This window comes from Saccostrea cucullata, unplaced genomic scaffold, assembly GCF_032062105.1.
Source record: "Saccostrea cucullata isolate Sc308-1 unplaced genomic scaffold, CSIRO_AGI_Scuc_v1 ctg5310, whole genome shotgun sequence".
NCBI lineage: Eukaryota > Metazoa > Mollusca > Bivalvia > Ostreida > Ostreidae > Saccostrea > Saccostrea cuccullata.
This window is the reverse complement of record NW_026929443.1, coordinates 23,149-38,083: the sequence shown is the minus strand read 5'-3', so window position 1 is coordinate 38,083 and position 14,935 is coordinate 23,149. Positions and strand designations below refer to the sequence as shown.

At 37.1% G+C, this 14,935-nt stretch overlaps 1 protein-coding gene and 1 long non-coding RNA gene across 2 annotated transcripts; both read left to right on the top strand.

Moving 5' to 3' along the window:
- The first annotated feature begins 1,431 nt into the window (after nt 1-1,431).
- LOC134280839 (uncharacterized) lies at nt 1,432-3,730 on the top strand. The gene is made up of 3 exons (XR_009994970.1): nt 1,432-1,495; nt 1,692-1,849; nt 3,627-3,730. It is a non-coding gene; the product is annotated as an uncharacterized LOC134280839 (long non-coding RNA).
- A 1,118-nt stretch (nt 3,731-4,848) lies between these two features.
- Nucleotides 4,849-11,778, top strand: LOC134280838 (aspartate aminotransferase-like). Its single transcript, XM_062763287.1, has 12 exons — nt 4,849-5,075; nt 6,521-6,658; nt 6,785-6,912; nt 7,082-7,145; nt 8,698-8,737; nt 8,949-9,039; nt 9,561-9,626; nt 9,720-9,833; nt 10,401-10,483; nt 10,633-10,786; nt 11,207-11,383; nt 11,509-11,778. Exons 1-12 carry the CDS (start codon nt 4,874-4,876, stop codon nt 11,545-11,547), a joined length of 1,296 nt encoding a protein of 431 aa, XP_062619271.1. The 5' UTR covers nt 4,849-4,873; the 3' UTR covers nt 11,548-11,778.
- Nucleotides 11,779-14,935: the final 3,157 nt, after the last annotated feature.

The following is a 14,935-nucleotide window of genomic DNA, read 5'->3' as shown; positions in this document are numbered from 1 at the left end:
TGGGCAAATATCTGCAGAAATAACACTCTACATTGGGCCAACGTTGGCCCAACATATCGGGCCAACATTGGGCCGATGAGCAAACTTACGTTGGGCCAATGTCATTTGCCAACATTGGCCCAATGTAACCGATGACATTGGCCCAACGTTGGCCCAATGTTAGTATGCTATCTGGGTGGTCAAGTCATAGGTATGGAACCAAGGTATCGGTGGCTTATTGAGAATACTGACAAGAATGGACCATGGATGGAAACCCTAGAAGAAGCCAGGGAGGATTACCATAAAACCCATTAAGAGGAATCTATTCAAAAACCATGGACTTATTGGGAATACTGTAAACAAATGTGGGGCTTGGATATGATGTCTCCGGAACAATCTAAAGAAAAAGTTGAAGAAACTAAACAAAAAGTATGGTTGGAAAAAAGAGTGAAATTTCCTGAAAATTATGTGGTGATAAGAAAGCACTGCTCTTTTGAGGGAATGAAGGGTTATCATCTCTACAAATGGGAGATCACAGCTGAGGATGATTATGATGATTTTCTGATTGGAACTCCATACTTTACCTCCGAGTTAGAATCGTGTATTGAAGATTTACTCCAGACCACGGGAGAAGGAAAAACTTTAAAAAGACCGGGATTTAGGGGTCCTTTTGCACAGTATCTCCATGGAATAATTCCTTATTTTCCAAATGAAAAAGGTATCCCTTGAAGGACACGAGACTATGGTAATGATGATGATGATGATTTGAAGTTTGGTGATGATTCGTCCTGGATGATTAATTTCGACGGTGTTGGACTGGATGATTAATTTGGAGGGTATTTTAGATTAAAAGACAGCCTGGTAAAATTGTTGTATGTACTTTTTTTTCCATTGTGAATAAAAAATTGAAAAAAATCAAAAATCTGTGTTATTTGTTAGTGTTTTTGAGGAAATCCAGGTTTTGTCTTTCAGTAAAACCAGTTTGAACCGGTTAGGCTAGACTGTGAATGAATGCGTGACGTCATAATGACATTCTTGAAATGTTTTGCACACGGCGCCCAAGTATTTACCTGTATAGTTAGCATAAACAAAACGTAGTACCAACGTACCAATGTAAACACAATGTAAGCGCCCCGTATTTAGGGATAGGTTAGGGTTAAAAGGGGTTAGAGGGCTAAGGGGGATAGGGTTAGTTACGGCTAGGGGGTTAGGGTTAGGTTTAGTTAGGGTTAGGGTTAGTTAGGGCTAGGGGGTTAGGGTTAGGGTTAGGGTTAGGGTTAGTTAGGGCTAGGGGGGTTAGGGTTAGTTAGGGGGGTTAGGGTTAGTTAGGGTTAGTTAGGGCTAGGGGGTTAGGGTTAGGATTAGGGTTAGGGTTAGGGCTAGGGCTCAGCCAATCAAAACTGATCACGTGATTTCTCTCAGCCAATCAGAATCCAGTATCTATCTAGGCCCCTTATACTACTTACATGTATCAAAACTGCACAGAAGATGTGTAAAAGAATTTTAAAATACAACGGTGAGTTCTATTTAATATTTTAGGCCACGAATATATAGACGACGTATACATTTTGTTCTTTAAAAATAATAAACGTTATGCTGAATTTAAGACGATCTAAAAACTTTTCAATTCCAATGAATTTTGCAATTTAACAAATTTTTATTAAAATCGTAATTTTAAGATTTATAAAGTAACGTCCATTTCTAAAATGCAGAAACCAACGATTCCAGACTATATACATACTGTAGCACTCGGAGAAGAAAGCAATACTGAACCGACAAGAGTTCCTTCAGGCTGTCCTGCTGTGGTCCCTATTGACCCATAGAACGGACATCGCTACCCTGGTCTGGCGGAGGGTGGCTAATCAGCTGTGTATGCTTTTTATTCCAATTGTTAGGCTTTGTCCTGATTGACAATATCTATGTTATTTTTGGAGACCAGGTCTTCCAACAATCTATTGGAATTCCCATGGATACCGACTGCGCTGCATTATAAACAGACCCTTTTGAATTCATATGAATCAGAATTTGTGCAAAATCTTATGCATGAAAAGAAGAAAACACTTAATTGCTGTGGCCTTCATTTCGACATTTAGATATACCGACGTGTATTGTCAAATAAATAACAATCGTAATTTTCATTCTTATGTCGATACGATATATCCTGGGGAGCTTGAGATAAAGGATATCACAAAGTCTAACACATCTGTTTCATATTTGGATATTTTATATGAAAAAGACTTTAATGGTTATCTAACAACCAAGCTGTATGATAAACTTGATGACTTTAACTTTTCTATCGTCAACTTCCCTTTCTTATGCAGCAAATTACCCTCATCACCTGCATACGAAGTTTATGCATCCCAGTTGATTCAATACGCAAGAGCTTGCTCTACGTATTAACAATTTCTAAAACGAGGTAAATTATTGACAAACAAGTTGATGAAACAAAGATATCAGCAGTCTCGTTTAAAGTCATCCTTCCGTAAGTTCTATGGTCGATACAATGACTTTATCAGCAAATACAATTTCTCATTCAAATAATGATTGGCGTTTTTCATACTAATTGTTAGTCCATGATTTATTCACTTAATTGACGGCTAAAATTATTATTTCCCGATCTTGACAAGGAGCACACGGCAGGTGTGACCGGTCGGCAGGGAATGCTCAGTCCTCCATATGGCATTTGATCCCATCTCTGATGTTTTGGGGGTCTGTTGCTCTGCTCCTATTTTGTATTGTTTTATGGACTTTTGATCTTGAATACTGTTCGTTATCTTCATATGTTTCTTTTTAAACTGAATTAACTACGGAAAGTTCTGTCCTCCTGTTCTTGGCGGGTATTAGGGATGCTTACTTCGCCTTGACACCTGAACCCACCTGTGGAATGGCGTTTAATGTCCTCTACACATATTAAATTTGTATTGTTTATAGATTATTTTAGACCGATGTTGTTCATTGCAATTTGTTTCTTTTTTTTTGTGATTGCAACGAGAGGTTATTTCTTATCTGCCAAAAATAATCGCCTTAATAGCTCATCTGAGACGAAGGCTCAAGTTAGCTCTTTTCTGATCAAAATCTGTCCGTTGTCGTCGATGTCGTTGTCGTCGTAAACTTTTCACATTTTCATCATCTTCTCAAGAACAACTGGGCCAATTTCAACCAAATTTGCCACAAAGTATTTTTGGGTAAAGCGGTTTCAAATTTGCTCAAATGAAGAACCAATCCCTCTTCCAAGGGTAAATAATATGAATTAATGAAAAATTAATGGCATCTTTTAGAAATCTTCTCCAGAACCATGGGCAAGGAAAGATGAAACCCATGTGGAAGCATCCTCAGTTATTCAAAGATAAAAATTTTGGAACATATAGGGGGAAATAAATCTTTCCTTTTTAATAAAAACAAGGTAATGATAAGTTATACTGATATGGAAACACTTTCAGCTGATGTATATTCAAATTAGTTCAAACCATTGCCCTCTGTGGAAGGTGGACCCACATTTAAAAAGAAAACAATTCTCTTCAAGAATATTTGGAAATTTAAGGAATATAAGTTTTTTAAAAAAAAATTGTTGTTAAAGATAATCCGAGTCATATTGACCCAGGTGAGCCTTGTCGCCTATTTGTTCGTTGATTTATGTTTGATTATAGATACAGGACTCGTCAGTGCATTGATTCTCCAGGAGATGTCCTCCATAGCCGCACTGAAGGACGAGGAGTTAGCGGTGCAGCTGACTGAACATTCAAAGTAATTTTTATAAGATCCGAGGCGTATATTGTTTTTGTCCTGTCTGTCTGTCTGTTTGTCTGCAAACTTTAACCTTCGCCATAACTTTTGAACCATGAATGTTAGAGACTTTATATTTCTTATGCCTACTCCATAAAGCTCTTTCAAATGACACCAAGGTCAATGACCTTGTGACTTTGACTGTGACCTATATGCTAAAAATAGAAGCTTTTTTGCAAACTTAAACCTTCGCCATAACTTTTGAACCATAAAAGATAGAGACTTCATATTTGGTACACATACAACACTTATTAAGCTCTTTAAAAAGACTCCATGGACAATGACCTTTTGACCTTGACTGTGGTCTATACGCTAAATATAGCTTTTTTGACGGTAAACTTTAACCTTCGCCATAACTTTTGAACGAAGAAAGATAGAGACTTAATATTTGGCATGCCTACTCCACTAATTAAGCCTTTTCACATGACAACAAGGTCAATGACCTTGTGACATTGACTGGGTCTTATATGCTAAAAATAGCTTTTTTTAACCTTCACCATAACTTTTTAACCATAAAAGATAGAGACTTCATACTTGGTAACACTTATTAAGCTCTTTAAAAAGACACCATGGACAATGACCTTTTGACCTTGACTGTGGCCTATACGCTAAATATAACTTTTTTGACGGTAAACTTTAACCTTCGCCATAACTTTTGAACGAAGAAAGATAGAGACTTAATATTTGGCATGCATACTCCACTAATTAAGCTTTTCACATGACAACAAGGTCAATGACCTTGTGACATTGACTGTGTCTTATATGCTTAAAGTAGCTTTTTTGAACCTTCACCAAAACTTTTGAACCATAAAAGATAGAGACTTCATATTTGCTATGCATACTTCACTAATCAAACTCTTTCAAATGACACCAAGATCAATGACCTTCACTGTGACCTTTTTTCTGATGTTCAAAATCTTATGCGGGTAAAAAGGACGTTTAAATACAATACTCCACAATAAAGGCCAGAGTTGACCTGCACAGGTGACCTTTACAGTGTAGACAGATCCTGACTATACGACACTGCATGTTCCAAGTTATCTAGTGAATTTCCAATAAATCGACTGGAAGTCGTGACAGACGTGCTTCCGTAAACCCCGAACAGCTGACGATGAGCGACTTAGTGCGGACGGATCTGGCGGAATATGCTCCGGCATCCAACCTCCTGTTTAATGAACACATCCGGGAGTTGATTCAGTCTGGACGGAACATTTACCACTTCGCGTTCGGACAGTCCCCATTCCCTGTAGTGGAATCGGCTGTCCGGGCCCTGAAGGATCACGCCGGGGAGAACGCCTACCTCCCTGTAGCAGGTAGGCCTGCCGAGAATATTGATCACGGGTCAACGAAATGAACTGTAGGGGAATTAGTTTAAGTTTTTATTTTATTTCTCTGAAAAATGGCAGTAATTTGCAAGTCTCCGGCGAAAACAGTTGCCATGCTATATTCACAGTTTCATTGTCGGCATTTTTCAATTTGTAATATTAAATGCATTTTTGCAAAATCTTTGCTATAACTGTATAGAATGATTATAACATAAACATATTATACTATTTAGAGGGAAGTCAACCTTCTTTTTATTATATTGTGAAATTCCTTCTTTTTCCCCTGTTTTATGCTGATATAGACCTTGACTTTGGCAGTAAGTTTAAATAAATACGCCACTTCTACGATAAAAATAAATCGGTGTGGTCAACAGCTTATCGGTGTATGTCCTTATATATACTCCAAAAATAAATCTGTGTATCTCTTGAATTTATAGTATAGCTATGTAAAATAACCAAGGTTGCCGCGCATTTTTTTGCGAAGTGCAAGCTGCCAAAAATTGGGAAGGGGTGCTTAATTAGAACATAAATGTATATTTATTGTAAAGATGTTAATCCAGCTGGAATAGGCATCAGTCTTCATGGCACAGAGAGAGAGAGAGCGAGAGAGAGAGAGAACGAGTGACATTTAAAGAATACGACAATCGTTCGGTGATCACCTGAGGAGTGCAAAATTTAAAAAAATGTGCAGTACATATCTCTGTTGCGTAGAACATGTCTTTTGTATTTACTTATGATAATGTTTCCTGCACATAGCGTACGTGTTACCTGGTCCAAGGTTGACAGCCATTTACCGGGTATATGCATTTCAGTAAAGCAACCCGTTTGAGCGTGAATGCCAAGAAGCTAGAAATCACTCCCCCTTTTCCATTTGGATTGGATAACTTTTTTTTTTAATTTACGTGTTACAGCATGAAAAAAATTAAATAACATTGATCATCTCTTTTCATTGTCATATGAAAGCAAAGCTTGTGAGTAGCTCATTAATCAGATCACAAAATTAGCCATTCATTTCATCTTGAGCACTGTTGAAAGTACATTTGAGATATAATTAAACGTGTTGAGAATTTACCATCATTTTATGTACATTTACATTTTTACCAATGTCAAGGGGCTACCTCTCCAAGACATCACATCCCCATGTCCAGTAAACCTGGAGGCTGCATGTCCTGTAAGGAATTACCAAGTACGCAGGCCCTTCTAACTCGATCCCGGGTCTACTTTACCTATTGGGTTATACTTAGGAGATTTGAATTCTTTGATTTTTAATGGGGCTACTGGGAAGGAGGGGGGGGGGAGGGGGAAGGGGGTTCAACAGGTCCCTGTTCCTAGCGTTGAAATTGTGTATTTACATACTAGTACCTTTGCTTTGTCGTTATTGTTGATTGATTAGTTATGTTTTACCGAAGGGAGTCTGATTTTTTTTTCTTTAGGACTTAAACAACTTCGTCAAGCAATATGTGACTTCCACCAGAAATATGACGGGTTCGATGAGGTTGACCCTGACGATATTATAGTGGGGCCCGGGAGTAAGGAACTCATCTACCTCGTTATGCATGTATTCAACGGAGGTAAAAAAAAAATCTTTATTTCCATAAATCTCGGATTCATATATAAGATGCTTCCTTTATAAATTGCAAACAGTTAGTTTGCAAAAAAAAAAAAAAAATTATTAATTGTAAAATCTTCCTTTCCAGATGTTATAGTGGTGTCTCCCTCGTGGACAACGTATAAACCACAGGCCCGCTTAGCTCACCACACACCATTCGTAATGGAAACAGATCTGGATAGCGCCTGGAAATTAACGCCAAAACTTATCAATGAGGTGTCTAATTTAAATTTACTAAATGCCTTCCTTTATTTTGTATTTAGGCCTATCGGAAAGTTTCTTTTAGCTCAAAAAAAGTCAATTTCTTTGCTTGTAAAATATTGAAATTTTCTCAGATTTACGCCCAATGAATACTGAGTAATCATTGCATCCAATATACTTACAGTTTGTGGAAAAGAACACGATGAAGAAAAACCGTCTTCTTATCCTAAATAACCCGGATAATCCAAGTAAGAGAATTTTGAAATATATCTTTAGAGGCAAATATAACACATTAAATTTTGTAAAATCATAGAGGGTACGTACATATTCAAAGAAGGCGGGGGGATAAAACTTGCAAATCGTTGTTTTGTGTTCGTTACCTTGAGTTGTACTGTTGTATGGAGAGATTAACACTGTAGTTATAGTAACTATAGACAGATATGTATTTTAAGTAAGAAATGCAAAACGAATGAATATCTCGGTGATGTGAATCAGTTCTCACATCTGCAGGTATTCACAATGTTTTCTCATATAAGTGAACATTTAACTCTAGTGACCTTGAGAGAAAGTTTAGAGGAAGTTTCAGAATTCATTATGTATCGTGCTCTCTATATAAGATATCTGATTACTTGATGGTATAGATCGCTGTGTCAAAAATGCACGCAGATTTATAGCAGTCCATAAAAAGACATGGTTGATTGTCCCGGCATATAGATGGAAACTGCCTTATGATTTTTTCCTAGGTTACCTAACCATGTTACATGTATTTGCATAATAGTTACAGTATTATCCTCTGTCATGCTCTACAAATCATGTCCATATTTTGTTTCTCTGACATATTTTATATTCATTGGAAGATTTAATTTTTTTATACTCAGTATAACATTGTAAACATGATTCCTGCGATAATTATCTATAGATATATACGAACTTTTAATTCAATGCTTGAATAAAAGCCCATAATATTGCCATATTTGTGGTTAACTTGTTTTATAAAATACAGTTAAAGTATATCATTGAGGGAGTTAGCAAGATTCCAGTTACCCAAGACCAGAACGATATTTTCCTAGGCGCAGCCGCAACTGCAGAGGAGAACTGAAATCTTGCTAACTCCCTCAAGTCAATGATACACCTTTTAACCATTTAATTAAACTGATACAAAAGTTTAAAAAAAAGAGGATCACGAAGGACGGGAATTAGCTTCCGGACTAACGCACGGGGATTAGTCCATTAGACCGATATAGGTGTAAAATCAAGAGGATTACGGATAACCGGGGAAATAGCTTCCGAAGCAGGGATTAACTCATTTGACTAACGCACGGGGGTTAGTCCATTCACAGAGATTTCTAGGGAATTGTTCACATTATACTGCCTAACTATTATACAACTGTGTATGAAAAAATCAGTAGAGGTATAATATTATAAGGAGTTTGAGGCACTGCCGCAGGTTACTAGTAAGCGAGATAACTACTTAAAAAATCCTAAGGAGATAAACACCCTCGATGTGAGGAAAAAATTTCCAGCAGTAAGGAGGACTCAGCGAGAAAAAATATGTTTTTTTCCCTAGAAGTCCTGTACAACAAAATGTATGGTGTTTTGCAATTATACTTGTACTATATCTAGTAAATAAAATTGTTAAGTACAAAATCATTTGTGAAATGAGTGATAAATAAATATCTTGAATATTCATTACATTTTATTTTGCCAACCACGAAATCTGTAGGTAGGGAAACAGTTTTACTCAGTACTACTAGTATACGATTTTCGTGATATTGTGAATTAAACTAAGTTCCCTTTCAGCCGGTACAAGTTATTCTGAAAAAGAGCTGCAAGACCTCAGGTAAAATGTTCCCCGTAATAAAAAATTGCACTTGTAAAAAAAAAATGGTTCTTTTCTACATTCAAAATGCAACCGTTTATCAAGTTTACTTATAAAAGACTGAGAAGATTTTTTCATACGCACAAATCGTGTATATATCCTACTATTAAACAAAGAAATAAATTGTTTTAACAGTCAACACAGGGTTTTGATATATGTTTTTGATTTTCAGTGGTGTATTTAGAAAACACAACATCATTGTTCTATCAGACGAAATTTACTCTCGGATACGATATGACCAGAAGCACGTCTCTCTTGCAAAAGTAAGAGAAAATCTTCATAATATACAGTGACCTATGATTTCAATCCTTTAGCAAGGGAAAATATGTACATGTAATTTGTTTCCTTTAGTTTAAAATCACCGCATTGTCAAATAGACATACCAATGTACATGTACTAAGTATTAAATCAGAATACATGTATATTTATTGTTGGTATCTAATTCGTTTTCCAAAATTATATAATTTTGTATTTTGGTCTTTTTAAACTTTGATTTTAAACTTTGGGGGGGGGGGGGGGGGTATGGGTATTAAGAAAAATATGCAGGTTAGCCTTTTACTGTTTACAATAACCTCTTTATAAGTTGTAATTAAGCTAAATACAACTGTATGCACATAAAAAAACTGCCAAAAGTACTAGTTTTTTCGGTAGTTTCTTTATGTATACAAATATTAACTCAAGTCCTTCTCCTAAAACTTTAATCCTAATTAGAGCATTGCTTACAGAATTACAGAATACTGAGTTTATAAGTTCCTCATATTCAAAATACATATCTATCATTTAGTTTTACCCAGAGGGGACCATCATTAGTACTGGTTTATCCAAATGGGCGAGTGCTGGAGGATGGAGGGTAAGAAAACCAGTTAATACAAAAGTGTCTTAAAATTATTATCACATTAAAAGCAAGTAAGTTATACATAATGATGCCTCTCATTTATTGTAGTTGGGCTACCACATGTACCCTAAACAACTGTCAGATCTGAGGAAAGCTGTAAGGAGTGCTGCTAGCCACACCTATACTTCAGCCCCCTCCCCAGTACAATATGCAGCCACAGAGGTATGTCACACTTACACTTCAGCCCCCTCCTCAGTAAAATACGCAGCCACAGAGGTATGTTACACCTACACTTCAGCCCCCTCCCCAGTACAATACGCAGCCTTAGAGGTATGTCACACCTACACTTCAGCCCCCTCCTCAGTACAATACGCAGCCTTAGAGGTATGTCACACCTACACTTCAACCCCCTCCCCAGTACAACATGCAGCCACAGAGGTATGTCACACCTACACTTCAGCCCCCTCCCCAGTGCAATACGCAGCCTTAGAGGTATGTCAAACTTACAAATAATCCCCTCCCCAATACAGTTCAAAATCACAAAGGTGAGGCACACTTATACATCACCCCCTTTCATTTGGCAGCTACAGAAAAGAGGTAAGCCCCCCCCCCCCCCGTCACTACGGTAAGTCGCACCTGTACATTAGTCACTTTGGCCAAAAAGGTCAGTCACAACCATAGACCAGCCTGCTCTTGAGTTCAGTATATATTCTTTGAGGTAAACACTAAATGGGGATAATTTAGGACAGAAGCTGAACCAGTGATATGTAACATATGTCTGTACTTTAGATGTTCCAGAATCTGGATCTCTGTGATGACTACATCAAACACTGCTCTCGGATACTGGATGCTGTGGGCTCTTATTGCTACTGGTATGGTACTTTACTACTTAATTTCTTCATCAGTCTTAATAATGGAAGGAGTTTGTTTTTAATTTTTTTTTATGTACTTAGTTATTCAATTAAAAATCTTTAGAGATGATTTGAAATATTCATTTCCACCTTCATCTATATCATAACAGGGAACTGACGTCAGTGGGAGTAAAGGCCGTAAAACCTACTGCGGGGTACTACATATTCCCTGACTTTGAGGTCATCAAGGAAAATCTCAGAAGAAGGGGGTATAAAACCTGTGAGGAGATGTGTGCTGTCATGCTGGATGAATGTGGTGTAGCCGTAAGTAAAATTTACATCAGTAAATGTGGTGTAGCTGTAAGTAAAATTTACATCAGTAAATGTGGTGTAGCAGTAAGTATTGTTTACAGCAGTAAATGTGGTGTAGCAGTAAATATTGTTTACAGCAGTAAATGTGGTGTAGCTGTAAGTATTGTTTACATCAGTAAATATGGTGTAGCAGTAAGTAAAATTTACATCAGTAAATGTGGTGTAGCAGTAAGTATTGTTTACAGCAGTAAATGTGGTGTAGCAGTAAATATTGTTTACAGCAGTAAAATAATGTGGTGTAGCTGTAAGTATTGTTTACAGCAGTAAATGTGGTGTAGCAGTTGTTTACAGCAGTAAATGTGGTGTATTGTTTCACAATCCTTTAGTGAGACCATCTTAACACAAATTATCTATGATTACTCCTGTTTGTAGGTAATGGCTGGCGGTCCAGCCTTCCTGAGACCAGTGGATGAGCTGACCACTCGTCTGTGTTACGTTCCGTTTGACGGAGGTAAAGCGCTGACCTACAGTCGTGACTTAGGACTCGAGACAGACTTACCAGAAAACTTTGTCAAAGACTACTGCACTCCAGTATACAATGGTATCCAGGTAAACTAATCTTAAAATGTACAGGCAGTTTAACTTCAGGTGTGTAATATTAAATATATGACCGCAAAGAGTCAGAGATGTAGTATTTTCTACACTTTAATTAAGGGTATTCACATATATTTCAGGCTCTGAAAAAATGGGTATTGGACCAGAAGAAATACTAAAGGCTACTGATGATGGAGAGACTACTTATAATTACAATCCTACAAGTGTTGTGTTGTATTGTGAATATTGAAGACATCCAGAAGTTGGGAGATGAAGATTCAGAGATATATCTTCATATATCTTTTATCTAGAATGTACATAAACTTAGTTCTTTTTAATGAAGCATTTAATTTATTCTATTTTTCCATGAAACTCTTGTAAATGAAGATTGTACACCTTCATAAAACATTAAACATAGGTAATCAAAGATTACGAAGCTCACCTCGACGAATGTTATCAGTTTAAGTAATGCAAATCCTACATCATATTTTAATAATATTAAGTATTCATCCCAACAACAATATTTTTGCAAGTTGTGCTTAACCCTCTACATGGCATATATACATTTCTATGCGTGTAGTGTGAAAAACATGTATTGTGCAAACAAATATTCATAACTGTTAAAACTGCAGATATCAAAAAAATTCATTCGGATTGATCTGTTCCCAAAACTTTAACCTGGTCTCTTGTATGGAAAATATAGGTCAGATCCAGCATCCCAAGCAAGCCTGGTAGTGTCCATCCTAAGATACATCATCCATGCAAGTTTGGTTTAGCTAGGGCTTACAGTTACTTGGGAATGAAAAATGTAGGTCAGATCCAGCATCCGAAGCAAGTCTGGTAGTGTCCATCCTTAGATACATCATCCATGCAAGTTTACTTCAGGTAGGGCTTATAGTTACTTGTGAATGAAAATGTAGGTCAGATCCAGCATCCGAAGCAAGTCTGGTAGTGTCCATCCCTAGATACATCATCTATGCAAGTTTGCTTCAGGTAGGGCTTATAGTTACTTGTGAATGAAAATGTAGGTCAGATCCAGCATCCGAAGCAAGTCTGGTAGTGTCCATCCCTAGATACATCATCTATGCAAGTTTGGTCCAAATAGGGCTCATAGTTAGTTGGGAATGAAAATGTAGGTCAGATCCAGCATCCGAAGCAAGTCTGGTAGTGTCCATCCCTAGATACATCATCTATGCAAGTTTGGTCCAAATAGGGCTCATAGTTACTTGGAAATGAAAATGTAGGTCAGATCCAGCATCCGAAGCAAGTCTGGTAGTGTCCATCCCTAGAGGCATCATCCAAGCAAGTTTGGTTCAGGTAGGGCTTATAGTTACTTGGGAATGAAAATGTAGGTCAGATCCAGCATCCGAAGCAAGTCTGGTAGTGTCCATCCCTAGATACATCATCTATGCAAGTTTTGGTCCAAATAGGGCTTATAGTTACTTGGGAATGAAAATGTAGGTCAGATCCAGCATCCGAAGCAAGTCTGGTAGTGTCCATCCCTAGATGCATCATCCAAGCAAGTTTGGTTCAGGTAGGGCTTATAGTTACTTGGGAATGAAAATGTAGGTCAGATCCAGTATCCGAAGCAAGTCTGGTAGTGTCCATCCCTAGATACATCATCCATGCAAGTTTGGTCCAAATAGAGCTCATAGTTACTTGGGAATGAAAATGTAGGTCAGATCCAGCATCTGAAACTAGTCGGGTAGTGTACATCCCTAGATACATCATCCATGCAAGTTTGCTTCAGGTAGGGCTTATAGTTACTTGGGAATGAAAATGTAGGTCAGATCCAGCATCGGAAGCAAGTCTGGTAGTGTCCATCCCTAGATGCATCATCCATGCAAGTTTGGTCCAAATAGGGCTTATAGTTCCTGTGGAATGGACCTGCTCCAAAAACTTTAACCTGGTCACTCATCTAGACAATGTAGGTCAGATCCAGCATCCGAAGCAAGTCTGGTAGTGTGCATCCCTAGATGCATCATCCATGCAAGTTTGGTTCAGGTAGGGCTTATAGTTCCTTGGGAATAGACCTGCTCCAAAAACTTTAACCTGGTCACTCATCTGGAAAATGTAGGTCAGATCCAGCATCCGAAGCAAGTCTGGTAGTGTACATTCCTAGATGCATCATCCATGCAAGTTTGGTCTGGGTAGGGCTTATAATTCCTTGGGAATGGACCTGCTCCAAAAACTTTAACCTGCTCCAAAAACTTTAACCTGGTCACTCATCTAGAAAATGTAGGTCAGATCCAGCATCCCAAGCAAGTCTGGTAGTGTACATCCCTAGATGCATCATCCATGCAAGTTTGGTTCAGATAGGGCTTATAGTTACTTGGGAATGGACATGCTCCTAAAACTTTAACCTGGGACGCCGACGCCAACGCCGGGGGTATAGCATAAGCTCATCTCGACTTCGTCGAGGTGAGCTAAAAATCATATAGTTGAACTTTGGTGTCTCAAACATCGATATCTCGAATACTATGGATATATCGAAGTGATTTAGAAGTCCCAACCACTTATTCTTTCAGTATTTTACCATCAAGATCTCAAATAATCAGATATCTCAAAGTTTTTCCTCAATCCCATCAAGTTCGAGATAACAAAATTTGACTGTAAAAAGAGAAAAAAAAAACCTGAATGCTTTTAAGTTTATTTTCATCTTACATCCACTCTTCCTCTGCCACATACAAGGAAAATAATATTAAATGAATTAAATAAATAGGATACTGGTGTGAGCATGAACATCACTGACATTAAAGCACTAACCCTTTTCCAAAAGGTAAGTCAAACATAATAATAGTAATAGAACATCGATAGTCATTTATTTCACCAAAAATATCACAAAAACACATAACCAATAGATAAAAAATTTCAAATGTAATGATATCAGACATTACTATTGGAAACTACAATATGTAAGAAATTTGATTTTGCTGGAAATTACTACATGTACAATTTAAATCAATTTATGTCCTTTTGTTTCTTTTTTCACTTCATTTATGGTTCAATCATAGTTTTGGAGACAAGAATGAAAATGTAAACATACTACCGGGTATACTTGTATGTTAACGTCTCCTATATGTAACCCAAATGTAATAGGTTATAAATAGATTCATGACATAAGACTAGTAAGTGTAATATCAAAAATATTCTGAGACACGTGTACTTATGTACCCAGAACTTAGCTGCTACACTTTTTTTCAATTTCTAAATTTATGTTACTTGTACATATACATGTATATATTGCAACATTCATTAAATGTCAAACAAGAAGGAAAAATTAGATGAAAAATATAAATGTATTCAACTCTTAAATGCTGTGAGAGGGAGAGAGAGAGAGAAACAGACATCCATACATTTTTGGAACAAATGAATGTACATGTAGTAAATATTTTTTTTTACTTATCTGTTTATCAATAAAACAAAATGAAAACTGGAATCATATAAAGAGAGTAAGAAATGAAATGTATAATTCACATCAGCAGAACAGGTTGACCTGCCAAAGAACACTTTTACACATTGAGGTGAAGTATTCATTATCACATATGACTTATGTCTAGCATGAAA